Here is a 17,980-nt window from a genome sequence, read left to right on the forward strand (position 1 = left end):
GAAGAGCCCTGGGTCGAGGCTTTCGTCCTCCCATTCCCTCTGTCAGCCCTGTCCGGAGGACCTTGTCGATTCAAGGTTTAAGGCCCAGTGAGGAGTCTTGTTGCGGTAAAACAGGGACTTCTGATGCTCTGCTTTGAGGGTTTATCCGTGCAAGATGGATCCCACGCCTTGTGGCCTCCGCCACAGTTACAGCACTTGAAGTCCTTTTGGGCCTTGCAAGTGAATGACTCATGTGCTCCTGCACAAAGGCCGCACCGCGGTTTCTCGGCGTTGCAATCGTTGGCAAAGTGGCCGGGGTTGCAACAGTTGTTGCAAAACAGCGGAGTGCCCTGAGCACAGTAGGGCCTTCGTCATTTTTCTGTCAGCCTGTGTTTAAAATGTTTGACTCCTGAGGTGGATGATTACTTACTTCACCTGATAATGATGGTTGAACACCGTGACACCTGTCAGTGCAAGTCGCCTCGCTGTCTTCAAACTCTCGGTTTGTAAGATGAGTCGCTGATACGCAACCTTTGCCTTGACACCAGGTTCACAGAGCTCTTCTTCGAGAAACCTCTTTATGTCATAGTCGTATCCCATCTTTTGATGAACGGCGAGGTCGACTATATGCAGATGGTGGAGGAAAGGAAGGCTGGAGCAGCCATGCTCAAGTTCAAACAGGCTTTCAAGGTTCGCAGAGTGGTTTCGAATGTGCTCTCCAGTGTCCCAGTCGGAGAAAGATATGATCATGTAATTGAACTTTCCTTTTCCTCGAGCTTCTTGCAGCTTGACTGTATCGACTTTGGCCCAGGGTCCGCATTGGGCTTGGACCATCTGCGTGAGCTCGATCAAGGTATACGGCTTCAGTTTTGACGGAAATCCAATTCATTGTGAATTTTGACCATCACGTAACCAGCTTCGGTATTAACGTTTTCATCAAAGCGGCCAAATAATTGGTCTTCGAGTTTCAACAAGGTCTCCTCGACATTGCCCATTCGATCAGTGACGCCACCCATCTGTGTGCCAAGGTCTCCGAGGCAAGAACGAAGTGTACCGTTGAATCCTGGATTTTGTCCTGGTTGAGGTTTAGAGCCCATAACCTCCTGTTGGATGCTGGCCAGTTGTTGACGGAAGTGATCAAAATTGTCGACCATTTCCTGGTGGGGCAGGTCGAATCTGTTAACATCGGACTCGAGTTTGGACAAACGCTTCAAGATCGTTTCCAATGATTTACACATCGACGCACGATTGATAGCTCGTACTTCATTCTGGATCTCAGAAACAATAAGAGACGTTTGTTTGACACTTTCCCACATCCAGTACACAATATCCTGCATAGGCGGGCGTACAGGAGTGTCACTTTCACCTTTTTGACGCTTGTTCTGGCGACGGTGGGAAGGCATGATGGCGATAGACAAGGCGTTTTGAGGATATGAAGATGAAAGGTTTGAATGGTATTGAAACCGATGATCATGAAGATGCAGTAACCAATCAAGGCTATGTTGATGCAATTTGTACCTGTAACGACAGCAGAAGTGCTGGACCTTGCATTGACTGTTACGAGTCTTTTGAGGGTCCAGAGACGCGGGAATGCCCGACGCTATTTCCAAGGTCCCCTACAAGGTTTCGATCACTCCAAGATCACTCGATGTTCCCAATGCTCCGTCACATCTGTGTAAGAGTATCTTCACATGCCGTCTTTGCCAGCCTTACTGCATCGGGCTGGGCTGCTAGCACCATACCCCTAGCATAGCAAGGTGATACCGCTCGTGCAAATCTCGATACACACTTGCACCAATCAGAATATCTCATGAAATACGCGAGGCAAAGGATCCCAAAGTTGTCGAGGAATCAAAATTAACGGGTCATGCGGAACAGTGTGGAACACTACATCTAGACAATAGCTTACGGTGAATATCACGACACAGCCTATGTCATTTCCGCATGCTGACCAGGATGGGTGTGTATTCAACGATCAATGGGAGCACATGGCGAAGTTGCACCGGGTTGGTAAGCGATAAGCAGGACTCCGCGTAATCCGGATGCGCGGGTCCAAGACTAAACGTTGTGCCTGGGGTTGACGATATTATCGAGGGATCGGAACGACTCGGCGCAAAGTCAGCCCTCAATGTTGCCGAGCCTTACGCGTAGGATTAAAGTTCCCTACGCACGGTTACGACCTAGGCTTTGCCTGGGATGTTGGCGCTCGGGTCGTAAGCGAGGCCGTGATGATAATTGCAGGTTTGCGAAGACAATGTTACCCCAACCGTGCACTGCGGATCCCGCCCTCGCTTGGTGGGAGCGGAAAACGCACAGGCCGTCTCAACGGCACAGCCCGCGCAAGCCGCGATGTGATACAAAAAATTGGTCTAGATTCAAAGGCCCCTGTTGTTGCGCTAGTCTATTCGCATTGCGCACCGATTGGTGGAGATGATATCAAGCTATGCGACATGGATTCCTTCATTGCCGAGCCTTAATAAATGGGTCATGGTCTGATAGATAAACAGACATGCTCGGTCCACCAATGGCATGACAGCTCCTTACCACATCAGGAAATTATCGGATGAGGCTAGCCAGTGAGACGGTTCGGCTGCAGGGACCGCATAGCCAGGCAATGTAACCTTCACGGCATTAGCATTGTTATCGCGTATACAGTGATCCCACAAAAGATGCTTTGTTACCGACGCGGGTTGTATTCAGCCAGCAACATCGGCCCATCTAGCATCGTTGATGCCGAGTCGAAGATTGCGACGGAAGAATGAGGGATGGATCACATCACAAGGTAAGCAACGCGGAACGCATCAGCTCCCAGCCGGCATATACGGCAGCACGGTCGAGAGTCACAAGGCCGCTTCTGTTGTAGTCCCATTACTGGTTAGAGCCTCGATACTTCGCCTTGTTCCATCTTGCTTCCGTTCATCAGCTGCAAGGCTGTGTAGTGAGGAGAATCATGGCCAAGTTCTACGCAATTGCCAGAGGTTTCAAGGCTGGTATTGCGCATGATGAAGACACTCGCAAAATATTGACAAACAATTACAAGGACAACAGCAGTAAGTCATAATGACAACACCCAAGCCTCTCTAACGTGCACAAACAGACCAGTCTTTTAAGACAAGGGTGGAGGCTGAAGAGTGGCTTGATAAAAAGCTTGGCGTCCAACACGGTGATTGGCCTGATATCTACGAGGAGGATGCCATTGCTGCCAGGCATGCTGCCGATACAGAAAAGGCTGCCCGGAACGCCGAAAGCACTGCTGTTAGCCAAGCTGCAGCAGTTTATAGAGCAGAAGAAAGAAGAAGAGCTATCGCAGAAGCCACTCTGAGGGGTAAAAAGGCTGTTTTGGCACCGGCTATCGATCGATTTTCCCAGCCTACGTCCTCATCTTACTCATCGTTGCCGTTTTTGCGCGGGCCAGCATCTTTGGCTGCATTCAGGGCTGAGCTCTTGGAGGCATTTGGCAACGTATGCGACAGGTATGGGCTCAGGGACGCGCCGGCGACCACCAAGTTCCGACTTCCAGCCCCAGAGCCCTCGTCACCTTCGAGGAGAACAGGAACTGTCAACACTTTGCCTTCGAGCCCACAGGATAAGCTACCTCGCGTGAATGAGTTCGTCTTCGAGCGTAAGTATCAGGCTCCTGGATCTCCCACGCCATCCTTCTTGAAGCCCGAAGATACTCGCAAGGGTCGCTCTGTCCAAAGACGTTCACCCTTCCAGCCTGTGAATTCACCACACGACAAATGGGGCTCGAAGAAGACGTCTTACCGAGGGAGTATTCAACCTGCCCGGGCGGCCTCGTCTCAAAAGTCTGCCATTTCCGACGATGAGGATGACGCAAGCTCTAATCCGTTCTCTTCCGATTCCGAAGCCTCTGAAGAGTCTCCTCCGAGGATTCAACGCTCCCGAAAGGCTGCGCATGTGTCTTCTAAGCCTACCGCCGATACCACAAGCTTGAAGTCTTCGAACCGGAGGTTCCAGGAACCGAATTCCGCGTTTTCTGATTCTATTACTCAGAAGAAGCATGGTCGAGCTGAGCCGCGGTCCCGTACTGCACCTTCTCACTCCCAGCTAACGCCCAGTTCTCATCGGAAGGGTGATGATTCACGTGCGAAACGTGATAAGACTGCCAGGAGTCCACCTGCTACGTTTGAAATGGCTAGCGTGAAAAGGCGCCGTCTTGAGACCATTGATGACCTCTTCTCTACCGCAAGTGGCATCAGCACACCGCGCCAGTCTTCTGTACGTAAGACCAGTCGTACTGAATCAGTCGGGGAGATGCCGCCATCCAAGAAGGCTAAGCACAGCCCAAACAACATCAAGAAGCCTGTTTCGTCTGGGCGAAAGCCCCACAGCGATTCTGAGGATTATGAAGGGCCCATATCGATTCCTAGTGACATCGACAGCGGTAGTGATTCTGGGCGGTCTCCAAGCCCTAGGCATAGCAAGAGGAAGGCGGATGATAACCCCGACTCGTCTGATCCCGGCAGCGAGCCAGAGAAATCTGATAGCGATGCATCAGATAATTCTGGCGCCAGTATTCCCTTGACATCACGTCGTTCGAAACGAAGTAAGCGATGGTAGCGGTAGAACAACATGGTGCGAGTTGATCTTGGGATTGAAGATGGTGATGTTGTCGAGGTGGACTCAGTTGTTGATATTTTCCTTTTCTGTCAAGTCCTGTTATGTGTGTCAATTGAAAGGTTACGAGCGGATTTCGGCGACTCTTAATTAATCGTGTCTTTACTAGTTTTTTCAGAATCTCTTGTTACATCTTGCATTTCTTGCTTCGAAATTGATCATCTCTTACAATACGTCAGCGTTTTCTTACATGTATTTGCTTCGAAACTTTCAATGGAAAGTTTCATTACTTGCTGAGTTGCAGATCTGCCCTCGCGAGTTGACTTGAACTTAGTCCAGTGACGATAACACGTGCAATGATGTTGTGGTGTTGAGCTAACCTTTCTTGGCCGAGGGATTGGAGCATCTTATATGCCTTCAAGGCCGGTCTAAAAGTCATAATCTAGGTTTTCCTCATATCAGCTTTACTCTGTAGCAATTGGTCAGGCATTTTGGTATAATTTCTAAGTTTTGAGCCAGATGTGTTATTTGCAGCTGAGCTTGTGGCTGAGAGCTTAAACCAGCACAGAGAACTTAGTGCAATGATGGTTCATTTAGCCTTTGCGACATAATCTTTCACAAGTCACTATTCAATGTATAACGATAATAGAGACTTAAATTTTGATTCTTTTGTGCAGTGGGTTTCAACTTGGGTTAGATAGACGTACGCGGCCTGTCAAATGCGAAGACAAGACTAAGCAGCTTCAAGATAGCCGGCAAAAGTATTGTTCACCGTCCTGGTAATTGCGATGTGTAAAGACGCGCAATGCCAATTGAGACATAGAGATTTGGCTCAGAACTCTCAATGGCGTATTCCGGTGGGAAATTAAGATTTCCAGGACGCCTCATGCGAAAGACGCATGCCGCACCAATTCATTCAGTGTGTTTATAACAGTAACTTTCTACTACAGGAGGATACGGAGCTATGACGAAACAGGAATGCATGGATAATAAGATAGTGATTTCATATTAACTAACTCCACGGGACACTTCACCTAAGATAAGGCCGTGAAGAAACTATCTAAAACAACTTCTCGAGCACACTAGATAGTTCAGAAACACCATCCTCCCCAATGCTTTCCTCCAACCATCCCTCTGCCTTCTCAACCAACATTTCCCAAGTATCCATTTCCTCCTGCAGCTTGTTCTTGAAGAACAACACGGCACAGGCTGTAGCAAGAACATCGTCCTTTTCCGAATGGTCCTTGACTGAAGACGGGAGTGCCAACTTGGAAACCTGGTCAGAGGTTACGCCGAGAACACGCTCGAGATCGGAACTCCATGACCAGCTACCTGCGAAAGTTTGGAGGGTAGTCAAAGCTTGGAGTGGCTCCATGTCGCTGATGGCCTTTTTCTTGGGAGCTGCGGTAATAGAGGATGCAGGCATGGCAAAGAAAGCAGAGGAAGCAGCTGGCGCAGGAGCAGGAGGTCCGTCGTCGAACAATGCAAATCCCACGTCTTCACCAGACTCTTCCGCTTCTAGTTCATCCTCGAGCGGCATAGCCGCAGCCTCAGCCATCTCTTGTTGATACTCAGAGAGAAGATCTTCATCAACCGCAGCCGCGGGGGGCGCAAGCGCTGGGGCTTGAACAGTTGGTGGAGCGGGTGCAGAAGGAGGAGGCGGAGGCACACTGCCGAACAGACCTCCACTTGTGCCAAATGATCCTCCCGGCGCGGCTCCGAAAAGACCACCGGATGATCCACTATAGGATGGGGCGAAACTGCGGGCTTGGGCGTTCGAGTTGCCGAACAGTCCTCCACCAGTGTTGGAAGACCCAGGACTTCCGAAGAGGCCACCACCTCGAGCCGCTGAAGAAAGGTCTCGGTTACGAGTTCCAGCTGTACTTCCGAATGCTGCATTGCTAGAGCTTCCAAAGAGTGCGCTACTCCTGGCAGCTGGCTGGTTTGATGAGCGAGCACGGGAGCAAAGTATGGAAGAAGGTCCGCTGCTGCTCGTTGCACCGAAGCGAGCAGCCATCATTTGTGGCATATTACGTTGTCCAGGCTGATCAAGTTCAGCCCCTTGGACTTCTCCCCGCTCTACTTCGCTTCCGTTATTCTCAACAGCGACGAACGAGCACCACTTGCCTCCAACTTGATACTTGACACCAAGACGCACAGCCTCACGCTCGGTCATGTCTGAGAAGTGGCCATCGTACTTCTCCCTGAGGAGTTTGCCGTCGGAGTCCTTGGCATGGTTGAGCCATCCACGGCCTTCCTCAAGTTCCTTGACTTCCTTCCGCGCTGCGAGATAATGAATGACAGAGTCTTTCTCGGTAGCTACCGTGATGGGGATCTCGAGTTCGAGAGGGCCTTGGCTTGAGGTGCCTCTAAGGATGACAGATTTGGGTTGCTGTGAGGGAGTGTCCTGGGAGAGAAGGACGTACACAGTGGTGCGGTTGAAAGGGAAGAGAGGAGGAATGGTGCCAGGTGTCTGGAGATATCGAGGAAGAGAAACATCAGGAAGATGGTCGAACTTGTTCTCAACTTCCGGCGCTTCAGTCATCTCAGTATCGTCATCATCGTTCGCAGTTGTGTCGAACAAAGAGATAGGCTTTTTTGGTGCCTCAACTTCCTTGGTCTTTTTTTCATCCTTGACAGTATTAATCTTCAACGCGTCAACGACCTTCTCAATCAACTCAAAGTCATCTTCGGTCGAAGAATCTGCTTTATCATACTTGATTTCTAGAGAATAGTCGGAAATATGGGGAAACAAAGCTCCTCGAAGCATGCGAACTACCTTCTTGTCCATCTTCTCGTCATCGGCAACCGTTTGAGCAAAGCCGTTGCCAGCTCGGGCAATACCCTCAATCAGAGAGGTACTGGCGCCTGCTCCGATACCAAGGGAAAAGACTCGCGCAGTACCCTTACTATCAGCCAATTCCTTGTTGATAAGCTGGAAAAGACGATCTTGGTCCCAGATCTCACCGTCTGTGAGCAGAAAGACCTCGAGGTTCATGTCCTTGTAGCGCTTCTGGAAAGTAGCCTCGAAAGGTTGGTACATCTCAGTGCCGCCATAGTCGCTGTCAAAAGTCTCGACGTGCTGGACAGCCTTGTCTAGTGTCTCTTGGTTGTAGGACTGTGACCGGTCCCAGAGGAAGCTGAAGTGAGAGCCGAAACTGCAAATGTTGAACTTGACGCCAACGGGAAGAGACTTGAGAAAGATCTGGAGAGCGGTTTTGAGGCCAGGTATCTGACCACCCATACTTCCACTTCTGTCGCAGATAAAAACAATCTCGGGCTTTTCGGCAGGTAGTTTGAACTTGGGGACAAGTGTAGTCATGATGGCGCGCTGGTTAGGAATGGTTGGGTGAGTTTCGAGAATAGCGGATGGTTCTCCAAGTTTTGTGGCGACTACTTGGACAACAAAGTCTTGTTCCAAATGAGTAGTGCCCTGTTGGAGGGTAGCAGAGGCTCTCTGGAGGGAGGGGTCCAGGGACTTCGTTGTAGAAGTGGTGCCAATCTCAACCGAAAGAGGATGAGACGGAGATTGAATGGATTTGATGGCTGAACCGTCTGGCATCTCTGCATCGATGGTGAAAGATATCCCTTCTTTCTGTACGACATTAGGCGAGGGAAGGGACTGGGAATCCCCGTATCGCGGCACGATCTGTGTTGGGATAGTGAAACGAAGACCATCAACTTGAGCATCATGCTTGAGCTCTCCAAGATACGTGATGTCGACTTGAACTTTCTCGCCAGCGGGGACATTTCCAATAGTGGTCGTGAAAGTATCGGCTGCTTCAAGGGACTGCTTGAATAGACCCGCGGTTTGTCCTTTGGCTTTGGCTTCATTGTAGACTTGCTGAGCCTTCTGTCGTTCTTTGACTACACCTTTGATGACACGAGAACCGACGGTGCAGGTGAAACCGACGACGGAGACACCGTCGTAGAGAGGGAATACATAGCGCAGTTCATCAATGGCTTCGCCGCTGGGGTTGAAAAAGGTCTGGGTGAGGTTGGTGCGAGATGTTGTGGCAAGAATAGTGGTATGAGCCTTGACCTGGACCTGAGGGAGGTATCTGGGCGTGTCATGGATGAATATGTAGCAACCGCATGGGTGGGTGATGCTATGTCTGCCGATTCGTGAACCGCCAAAGAGTGACATTTTATTTCTTGTCCTCGATGATGATGATGACGCGGGGTAGAGGCGCTGTTGACTGGCGCTGTCAAAGACTCAAAGTAAAGTCGACAGCGATATCAGGTGGGGAAGTGGAGTGGTGTAAATAAAGCAGGCGAGAGAGATGGGGAAATGTAAGCCGTAGCAGTAGCACAATGAGGATGAAGCAAGCTTGAGGCGCAGCACTAGAGCCTGATCCTGGTCCTACAGTGGTAGTGGATGATACGTGATGATGACGATGATGGAAGAAGTGTTTTGAGGAGAAAAAAATGACAAGTGCTTGATATTACAGTGCATCTTATATGCAATAGACTTGGGCCAATTGTGAGTCAGCACGGGTGTTTGTCCCTCAATTGACATCGATGGATGCCTTGCCTGCCTATTAATTCTGCCTAACTGTATGATTGGCTAACATACAGACTGATCAACTCACACTACAATCTGATTGGGCGGTCAAGCCACAATTCTGTTGCCTGCTACGCCGAGCTTCCTAAGTACCTTAACTTTGCTGTTTTTCCATGCCCAGAAGATATGGTCATAGTAATTTAAAAAAAAAAAAAAAAAAAAAAAAAAAAAAATTCAATTATGCTTTGTTTGTCAGATTGTATCTGCCTTGCTTCTCAATTGGCAGCTCACGGTTAATTTGCTGGCGGGAGGGATCCTTTGTGAGGGCACAGCCACCGCTGGCGCGCTTTGTGTCGGCTGGATGACAAAGCTGAAATTCTGCCTTGGCGTAACACTGACCTCGATTCAGTTACCTCCCCTGTCATGACCTCGTGCTGAAATAATAGGTTCTGTTGAGGATTCACTGTACCCAGCAGTTTTGCCTGGTCGACACATTCCCAAGACTGGTCTGTCTATGGTTTGGCAAACGCAATTCAATGCCCTGCCAAAGATATCAAAGGCGCTCAGCATTCCCCTTTAGCAAGCCAGGCGCGTACAGCTTGCGGCTGTGACAGGATGTTGGGTACCAGTCCTACCGGTCGTGATTTACTCAAGTTCGACATCCTGACTATTATTGAGGCCTGCGCTGTTAAGGTGGTTGATCCAACGGTACTGTAATGCTGTAATCCCAGATCTTGCGATGTGTCGTGGCGCGTATGTAAGCATTTGCAGGATATCTGATCTCGAACGGTTTCCCAGTCAGCGTACTCTGATGGAGAAGATTGTGTTACACGAAGACTTCAAATCTATGAACAACCCTGAGATTCATGCTCAAGGTCTAGTCCCTTTCATCCAAGAGAACTCTTCACTGCAGACTGTGCGTCGCGTCAGTATGCTAGATTGCATTTTTGGAGTTGAAGAAGGCCCTCGCGGCGTATTAACCTATCTACACCGCGGTCGGGAAAGACAACAGAAGCTACACAAAAGGTGCTTTTCTTTGCGGATACTCCCATGGCTCAGAGGCGATCGCTATGGAAAAAAGACAAATCTCGGCCGAATCATTTACGGTAGTCCTAGAGGCAGGAACAAACCAGGACTACTGTACGGATCTATTCCAGCGCCTACTTCATCAAGATGTTGCCTAATGCCGGGCACAGGAGGTGTTGATTGCGCGCGGCACACACCGCTACCACGATAGGAAAGGTGTTCAAGACTTGCAAGCCATTGATCAACTGCTGAACCATACTTCGAAGACTTTGCCTGCCGACTTCAACACTGGCGTTGCGTGGGATTTCCAGGCTCTAGTTCAGCAAGCCCAACATTTTGACGGGGGAAATTGGCTCATCGGATGGACCGTTCATGAAGGAGGCATGTACGAAAGACTGGTCCTTGATCAGAATTACAGGGGCAGAGTGGCTGAGGTTTTCGAGATTCAGACTGACGATGGCCATCCCGCACCCAATCCGGAGTCGACCTAGCGGTTGAATCAAGACGCCCGAAGGAGGAAAATAGGTAGGCTTCTCATAGTAACCAATGCATGTTGCCGCGCGAGGCTTTCCGAGGTACATTACATGACAGGTAGGTTTTAGACAATTTAATGCGACATTTATGCACCCAGCCCGTCCCAGTTAGCACATTGATCCGTCCCCACCTAACAGTAAGCTTTTGGCGCTTTTCAAAGGATCTTACCCCAGGGTTGAATAGGCAGAAGACGGCCTAACCTTGGGCATATTGCTTAGGAGAGGAAGCCAGTCATTAGATGGGTGATTCGCAAACTAAGGATTTAGCTGTCGTGTTGGATAGCTGCACTTCAAACGAAGAAAGAAATACAGGCTTGTGGTAAACTTATTGCGGAAGTAATAGATACCATTTGACTTCATAATATAGAAGAATGTAACACCAGCCTCAAGTGTGCAATATCAATTTCAGTTTCCAATACTTACCGTCTACTGAATCTAGCTATACCAATTTTACATTATCCCCAAGGCTCCATATACCTAGATTCATTTATTTCAAACCACTTTTATATCCTGTTCTATCTTTGCAGGCCCTCTATGAGTCTTCCTTCTTCATACTCCTTCCTCGTGACTCAATGTACTCCTCTCGGGTCTGAAACTCGTAATTGGGAGCCACCATCATATTATGATACAGATCATATGGCATAGGAACAAAGTCATGACGCCAGTCGCTGACCCACTTGTCGGAAATATCTTCCCCATGACGTACTTTGGCATCCTCGACCAAGGTGTCTGCATCCAGCGGCACGCCTGGATTGAAGTCGCAGCGGAAACTCGATGTCTGATTGCCTAGGAGCTCAATAAGCTTCTCGAACCTCGGATCCTTTGCATATCTGGCCGTGTTTTCGTCCATTCTGGTTGGCCCTAGAAATGCTAAAAGTCCGGTTTCCAGGCAGATCTTCCAAGCCTTTGACTTGGAAATCTCTGTCTGGATGACCTTCTGGAAAAGTTCAGAGCAGTAATCGCTGTACTGCCCAGCCTCTAGAACAAAAGTGAAGCGCTTGGTATCAAGACCGGAGTCTACCACTGCTAGAGCATCAAGGAGCCAGTAGTATATATTGGCCTCGAAATCTCGATTTAAAACCTTTGGGCGTGGGAGCATTTCCTCCCCCTCCTCGATGTTAATCAGAACCCTAACAGCGTCGCGACGCTGGCTTGCAACGCAGCCAAAAACACTTGCGTGACGCTCCACTCGAAGCAATGGGTTCTCTTTCAACAGGGGAATCAACCCCTGAGTATGACGAGACGGCAGATGCACCGATGGTAAGTCCTCGTGCAATACAAGCCTTCGGATCAGCAACCTCTGGTTAATCGGAAGTCGTTTAAGAAATCGAATAGCGGCAGCGGTGGCAGAAAACCTAAGCTTCTCACGACATCGAGTGGTGAAGTGCTCCAACAAGCCATCTGGGTTCTCAAACTCCGGAGAACGTCGATCATGCGGGACGCCCTTACCGACATGATCATAGAAGCTTACCGGTGCGTAGTGCCAAGTAGCGGCAAGGTCCCAGACGAATGCCCCGATATCAAGCAATTCTAGCATATTAGCCACCTGCTCTCGGGAAGGGATATCCCATAGGTTGAATTTGAGCTTGACAAAGTCTTGTGCAGGGTGCTTTCCAATCCAATGGGGGAGCGATTTGTATACGTATTTAGCAAACTCTTCAGGTTGCGCTTCTGAGATAAGTTTCAGACAATAAGATGTTGCCTCCCGAAGCTCGCCCTGAGTCCAAGGTTTTCTTCGTTTATGGTAGCTGGCATTGGCATTGGCTTCATCGTGTAATGACCCAAAGGGACAGGTTATAGCTATCCCGTTGATCTTGATCAAGTCGATAATTTTCAGATATTGCCGTACCATACTACACACGCTCGGTCGCAATTTGTCGGACTCGAAGATGATTTCAGGATTGTTGTTGTGATATATCCAAGTCTCGTGCCCAACGAGCTCAATTTTAAGTAGTGCCTGAAATCCAGGGCACATTAACTCAAGCTGGGCAAACATTCCTGGAGTGATGAGATGAGCTAGATGAAACATAAAGTCTGTCTCCAGAACATAATAAGTAGTAGCAGCAAGATCGAAGCAGCCAGCCAAGCTACGCCAGTCTTGACGGAAGACAGTTGAGAAACGGATAGTATTGACGGCCAGGGGCATCGCCCTGGTGTCATTTGCGATAGAGCGACAAGTGTAAAGAAGGGAGAGATCAATCGCGGTACCATCGGCATTTGTCAGTTTGTCAGCATCAACATCATAGACATAACCACCGTCTACCGCTAGACACTCCTTGAAGATTTGCTGCCGAATCTCAGAAGGCAGACTTGTGAGGGCTTTCGGAGTCATGATGGCGCAGACGACGATGATAATGGGTAAAGTCGAGGATGATGGTGATGAAAGCGTGAAGACTTTGGAGGGGCGGGCGGGGCTGTTATAGTAGAGGGTGTGGAGATCATGAGTCATGCAAGGTGGCCAATCAAACGAAGGATCAAGATAGACTTTCACGGAAGCCTTAGAGAGGACCAGAGTTTTGCGACCTATAGCACAATCTATTTTTTTTTCCTTGCCGTCAGCCTTGTACGAGGCCATCGAGCTTTTTAACTTTTCTACAAAGGCTTAAACAGTGAGACCCCTATAGCAGGCCATCATCGCAGAATTCAAAATCATATAAGGTTCATCTGCCTCAATGGCGCAATTGCTGCCTTAACCAGGCAGTATTAATGCCAGCTGCAGGCCCACTAATGATCAGCTACGTGTCATGATCTAGATACCAAGGTGGGGGTGGCACGTACTTACCTCTCAGCAGTTGGGTCACCCTTCTTCCTTCATCCCACCCAAAGGACTAAGACACTGCAGGTCAGCTTCCAGTGCAACAGGGAAAGAGAGGAGTCGCATGCCTGCTCTTCAATCGACCTTTGCAACCTTTTTATAAAGGTCAGTATCGATGAAGACTAAGCAGGAGATGGTAGATAAGAGGCAATAAAAGAGTATACTCACATACCGCGCCTGGTTCATCCATCACACTTCCACTCAAAGGTCAGTCAGACCCTGACCAAGTAAGCGATCAATCGCAAACTCACAAGTAAGTTTCCGTGCCGGAGGAGGGTTTACGAGGCAGGTTGGGGTGGTACGGATTGAGGCACCTAAGACGAGAGCGCCAATCGCTGCCACGAACTCCTCTACATCGTCCTTGGTATTGAGCGGCATTGCGAGAACGCGCCATATATTGTCCTTGATGTCGGCGGCGAATGCGGCAGACTTGACCTTGTTGTGCTGAAACTTCTCTGTCTCGTCTCTATATGGCGTAACATCAAGGATTGTCCTTATAAGACGATGGTCACTCTTATCCCAAGGATTATCTGCAAAGACACCCCAATGGCTAACTTTAGAGAGTAAAGAATCACTAACAAAGGTAAGGTCGATGCATGAAGCAGTAGGGTGGTTATCACCCTTGCCCCTGGTGCATGTAATAGTACCTTGCTTTGTTAAGAGTGCCATATTGCCCTTTGTGATCATCTCATGCTCCAGCAACCTGGCGGCCGGGAGGTCCCGGGTCGGGTTGAACAACAAAGGGCCACTCCATAATAGATTATGGAGGTTAAAGTCTCCCATAACAATGTTGCGTTCTCCGAGGGTCGTCCGCGCAGCCAAGAGCTCAATATCAATTTCCTTTCCTGGCTGATGGATGTTATACACAGAGTGTATGGCAATCTCGCCATCTGGCGTCGTTAGGCGAAGAGTTGCCACTATGTCCTTGTTGGGACCGTCATTGTAGACGACGTTCTATCGATCTCTTGGAATTGACTTGTGGACGAGGAAGAAGACACGACTGAACTGTACAGGCTGCTTATCATCCTTCTCGTCAACCTTCTCCTTGCCCTTCTCCTTGGTTTTGGCGTTCTTGTCGGGCTTTTTCCGTTCGCGGTTTGGATCGTCAGGGTTATCAGTCTCGACAAGAGCCCTGGATGGGCTTATCTTGAGGTAGTAGTCCCGATTATTCCGCCATGGGGTCCTAGGGGACGGGTCGCAGCCGTATATATGGAGTTCACCAACCTTGAACATAGACAAGAGGTTCCCATCTCGGCAGGCTGCTGAGGAGTGGCTGAAACTTGTTCACGACATCGAGGACACGGTCCTTCTTAACATGGCAGCGGCAAAGGCCGCAGTGGCTCAACGCGATACAGCGACAGCACCTCCAGCTCGTCCCGCACTTCCTGCCGCAGTACCCAGTTCATCTCCTCCATTATCTACATCTCCCGACGCTCTAGGTCAGCTACGTCAGCTTCTCCAACAGAACCTCGGAGATACTCGTACAATCGAAGGTTTGAAGGATCTCGCTTTCCTTCCTGCAGCATCTAACGGTGCGCTCGCTAGCGGCTCTCGGGCCCTTCCGGCACCTTCGTCTAGCCCCGATGATCCCGTTTTCAGTACCCACGCCCCTTATACTCGGCATAAGTCTGGAAATTCATACGAAATTGTCATCGACAGGACCAGCGACTCAGACGATGCAAAGCCATTCTCTTCCAGGCCCAGGCCGACAGCTGTTCCGTCCTCCAGCTCAGCCGCTCCATCTTCGGCTAGTTCGACTGCTGCTGAAACTTCTACCCGAACTGCCAGACTCGCCCAATCGCCTGGTCAAGCTCGCTCATCAAAGAGGGCTCGCCGCACGTCTGGTGACGACACCACACTGGGCTCCTCCACTGCCGACATCAGCGGCCGCTTTGTGAACATTTTACCAGCTCTCCTCCGTCTCGTCGATATCTTCAGCAACGGCAATGCAGTCATCATTACCGAAGCTAGGAACCCCACTCCGGGAGACGATGAAAGGCGCTCGGATACCTTGATGGGGCTTTACGTTTCAGGCGCATACAACATCCCTGATATTGAGGAGACAGGGTGTCGGCAGAAGATCGTTAAGGGTACGGGTAAGGCCAAGGTTAACCACGAACCTTGGTCTCCCATGGGCGCCACACGATGTGAACCTTGCTCGAGGTGCTGTTGATGATATTGACGATGGTGATGGTGGTGATGGGAGTGACAACGACTCCCTCCACTTGGCATAAGAGCATACTGCTTCTGACAATAGAAGCAGATATTCTAAGAATGCGTGCACACTTTTCTGATTGAGTTCTTATCCGTAGAGACAAAACTTTCATTTCCCCTAGGTCTGGAGCTGACTGGTACGAACGCGGAAGCTATCGCAACGGTCACCATTCAGGACTTGTAAAATGTAGTCTGTCGAACGATCCTGTTAGTATAGAAACATGAGAAGACAGCATTGCTCTAAACGACTGTGACTTGAGAGGCACAACCGGTTGTCATTACCAACGAGACCAAAATAAAATTACTTTAAAAGAATTTAAAACCTAGCTTACTGCCTTCATAAGGGTTATATTAATATAGGTAATAAAAAAGAATTCTATGATCTATTTAAATTCTAGCCCATTAATTCTAGGAAAACATTAATCAAGTTATGCATATTTTTATTTAAAATATTTACAGTAAACACTTGAGCGTCTCTGGCAATTAGTCTATAGCGTGTAGTATAATATTAACAGAGTTCCTTTAATCCGCCTTTATTTCTTAATTTCATCTGTCACGATCTCTTTAAGACCTTAGGTGGCTTTTCTTTTATATCGCTTAGGTCTAACTAACTCTAACCTCTTATTCTTCCCTGGTGAAATGCAGCAAAGTATATAGGGTAAGAAGCAAGAGATTCTAGATTATCACACAATGGTTTCAGCTCCCACATTCCGTTATTTCTCATCTCCTAACATTTCTTCTCCCCATCAACTAGCTAGCGCGCTACATTGAACGTATTCCCTGATCAGACCGACACACCACTGTAGCGAACCCGGCCCGACGAAGCACCAGTCAACATCGTTCCTGATTCCCCCGCAAACTGCATCCTGACTTCTACGGCGTCACCAAACGTGGCGTTTGCTGTCTGTCCGGTTTATGGCTTACACTATTGGCTGCCTTGTTTCGTCGGTCCGAGGAAAGCTGTCATGTGGATTAACTACCTTATATTTCCCTTTTTGTGAAAGGCTTGCCGTTCTATCCGGGACGGCATGTCGGCACTAGTGAAGAACCATCGAAGTCTTGAATTAGCTGATACGAGAGCTGCTAAGTGGTAGAGCGCTGAATGCAGAAGATGTTAGAAGACATTTCCCCGCGTTAATCTATTGGGATCTGCGGATACACCCCGACTATAGCTGCGTCGTAGCTCCAGTCTCTCCACCGATTGATTTAGACCTGTTGAGATTAGTCGGACTTGGAAGGACCAAGCTTCACAAGAGTGTAGAAGTCTACCCCGAGAATAGACATCAAAGCCATAATGACTTGTCTTGGTCCCTTTCATTTTCACCAATCATTTGGAGAATATCATACAATGTTTTAATAGTTTAAAGATACTTGGATTGGGTCATGAAATTCAAAGTTCATTCGCCTGCTTCTGTGGCCACCGCCATAACGACACCCGCAGCACAGAGCACGCATTCTAATGTATACCTCCCTCCTTTCCCTATTCCCTTACATAGCTACGCTACTGTCTAGGTTGAACATGGCCTGCTTAAGAGGCGTCTTTCTTGCTGCAGGGATACGGGATCAATTAAAAAGCCAGCTGATATGTCGGACCGACACCTTCTCCCTCTACTCTTAGAGTTTGTAGCCGGTAGCCGCGTGGCCAAGCAATTTTACATTTGGGGTCCCCGCGACTCCACACAGAGAACTTGGGGTAGTCTAGAGACTCCAGGCAGTCTAGCGATTGGTTAATGCTACTAGTCGGCTTGGTCGTATCGAGTTAATCCTCTCTCTGAACTTCTCAACTCGGCCTCTGATGGAATCTCGTGTGCGCAATGGCTCTGCATCTATAAAGTGATGCCTTCCTCACCTCTCTCAAATCACGAACAGGTCAACAAGATACTACACTTGTCTCTCATCCCATCCCGCTCCTATCATTCTGATCATTTTGGCACTCTCGCAACCACCCTTTGCCGTACAACATGGCATACAACGACGGGCCAAATAAAAAGGGTGCCGCTCACACAGAGCACCACGATGCCCCTCATGGGGGTCGCCGTGAGAGCACCGCGGAGCAGCTCGCAGCTAAGCACCTGCACGAGGTCAACGATAGTGAAGAGTTACGTGGGATTCTCACCGCGGCCGAAAATGCCGCCGCCACAGAACATAACATGACTTTCATGGAGGGTCTACAGGCCTATCCTAAAGCCATGGGATGGTCAATCGCTCTCTCCACCTGCATCATCATGGAGGGCTACGATACAATCTTGATTGGCAACCTCTACGCTATGAAGCCCTTCAATGAGTACTATGGCCACCCGGACTCGCAGGGAGATACTCTATTTTCCGCCG

The 17,980-nt window shown here is 49.1% G+C and overlaps 7 protein-coding genes across 7 annotated transcripts; 3 read left to right on the forward strand and 4 right to left on the reverse strand.

The window, feature by feature from the left end:
* Positions 1–77: 77 nt before the first annotated feature.
* Positions 78–813, reverse strand: FOXG_22111 (uncharacterized protein; the record flags this gene model as incomplete). The annotated part of the gene is made up of 2 exons (XM_018402509.1): positions 78–345; positions 410–813. 2 exons carry the CDS (start codon positions 811–813, stop codon positions 78–80), a joined length of 672 nt encoding a protein of 223 aa, XP_018256052.1.
* A 29-nt stretch (positions 814–842) lies between these two features.
* On the reverse strand, positions 843–1,382 carry FOXG_15673 (uncharacterized protein; the record flags this gene model as incomplete). Its single annotated transcript, XM_018395777.1, has 2 exons — positions 843–1,187; positions 1,242–1,382. 2 exons carry the CDS (start codon positions 1,380–1,382, stop codon positions 843–845), a joined length of 486 nt encoding a protein of 161 aa, XP_018256053.1.
* Positions 1,383–2,929: 1,547 nt separating this feature from the next.
* FOXG_15674 (uncharacterized protein) lies at positions 2,930–4,850 on the forward strand (the record flags this gene model as incomplete). The annotated part of the gene is made up of 2 exons (XM_018395778.1): positions 2,930–3,029; positions 3,077–4,850. The coding sequence occupies 2 exons, from the start codon at positions 2,930–2,932 to the stop codon at positions 4,558–4,560; spliced, it is 1,584 nt and encodes a 527-aa protein (XP_018256054.1). The 3' UTR covers positions 4,561–4,850.
* Positions 4,851–5,479: 629 nt separating this feature from the next.
* Positions 5,480–9,036, reverse strand: FOXG_15675 (uncharacterized protein). The gene has a single exon (XM_018395779.1). The coding sequence runs from the start codon at positions 8,702–8,704 to the stop codon at positions 5,618–5,620; it is 3,087 nt and encodes a 1,028-aa protein (XP_018256055.1). The 5' UTR covers positions 8,705–9,036; the 3' UTR covers positions 5,480–5,617.
* Positions 9,037–10,927: 1,891 nt separating this feature from the next.
* Positions 10,928–13,144, reverse strand: FOXG_15676 (uncharacterized protein). The gene has a single exon (XM_018395780.1). The coding sequence runs from the start codon at positions 13,067–13,069 to the stop codon at positions 11,153–11,155; it is 1,917 nt and encodes a 638-aa protein (XP_018256056.1). The 5' UTR covers positions 13,070–13,144; the 3' UTR covers positions 10,928–11,152.
* Positions 13,145–14,750: 1,606 nt separating this feature from the next.
* Positions 14,751–15,620, forward strand: FOXG_15677 (uncharacterized protein; the record flags this gene model as incomplete). Its single annotated transcript, XM_018395781.1, has 1 exon — positions 14,751–15,620. The coding sequence occupies one exon, from the start codon at positions 14,751–14,753 to the stop codon at positions 15,606–15,608; it is 858 nt and encodes a 285-aa protein (XP_018256057.1). The 3' UTR covers positions 15,609–15,620.
* Positions 15,621–17,645: 2,025 nt separating this feature from the next.
* FOXG_22112 (uncharacterized protein) lies at positions 17,646–17,857 on the forward strand. Its single transcript, XM_018402510.1, has one exon. The coding sequence runs from the start codon at positions 17,666–17,668 to the stop codon at positions 17,801–17,803; it is 138 nt and encodes a 45-aa protein (XP_018256058.1). The 5' UTR covers positions 17,646–17,665; the 3' UTR covers positions 17,804–17,857.
* Positions 17,858–17,980: the final 123 nt, after the last annotated feature.

Source organism: Fusarium oxysporum, chromosome 8, assembly GCF_000149955.1.
Source record: "Fusarium oxysporum f. sp. lycopersici 4287 chromosome 8, whole genome shotgun sequence".
Taxonomy (NCBI): Eukaryota; Fungi; Ascomycota; class Sordariomycetes; order Hypocreales; family Nectriaceae; genus Fusarium; species Fusarium oxysporum.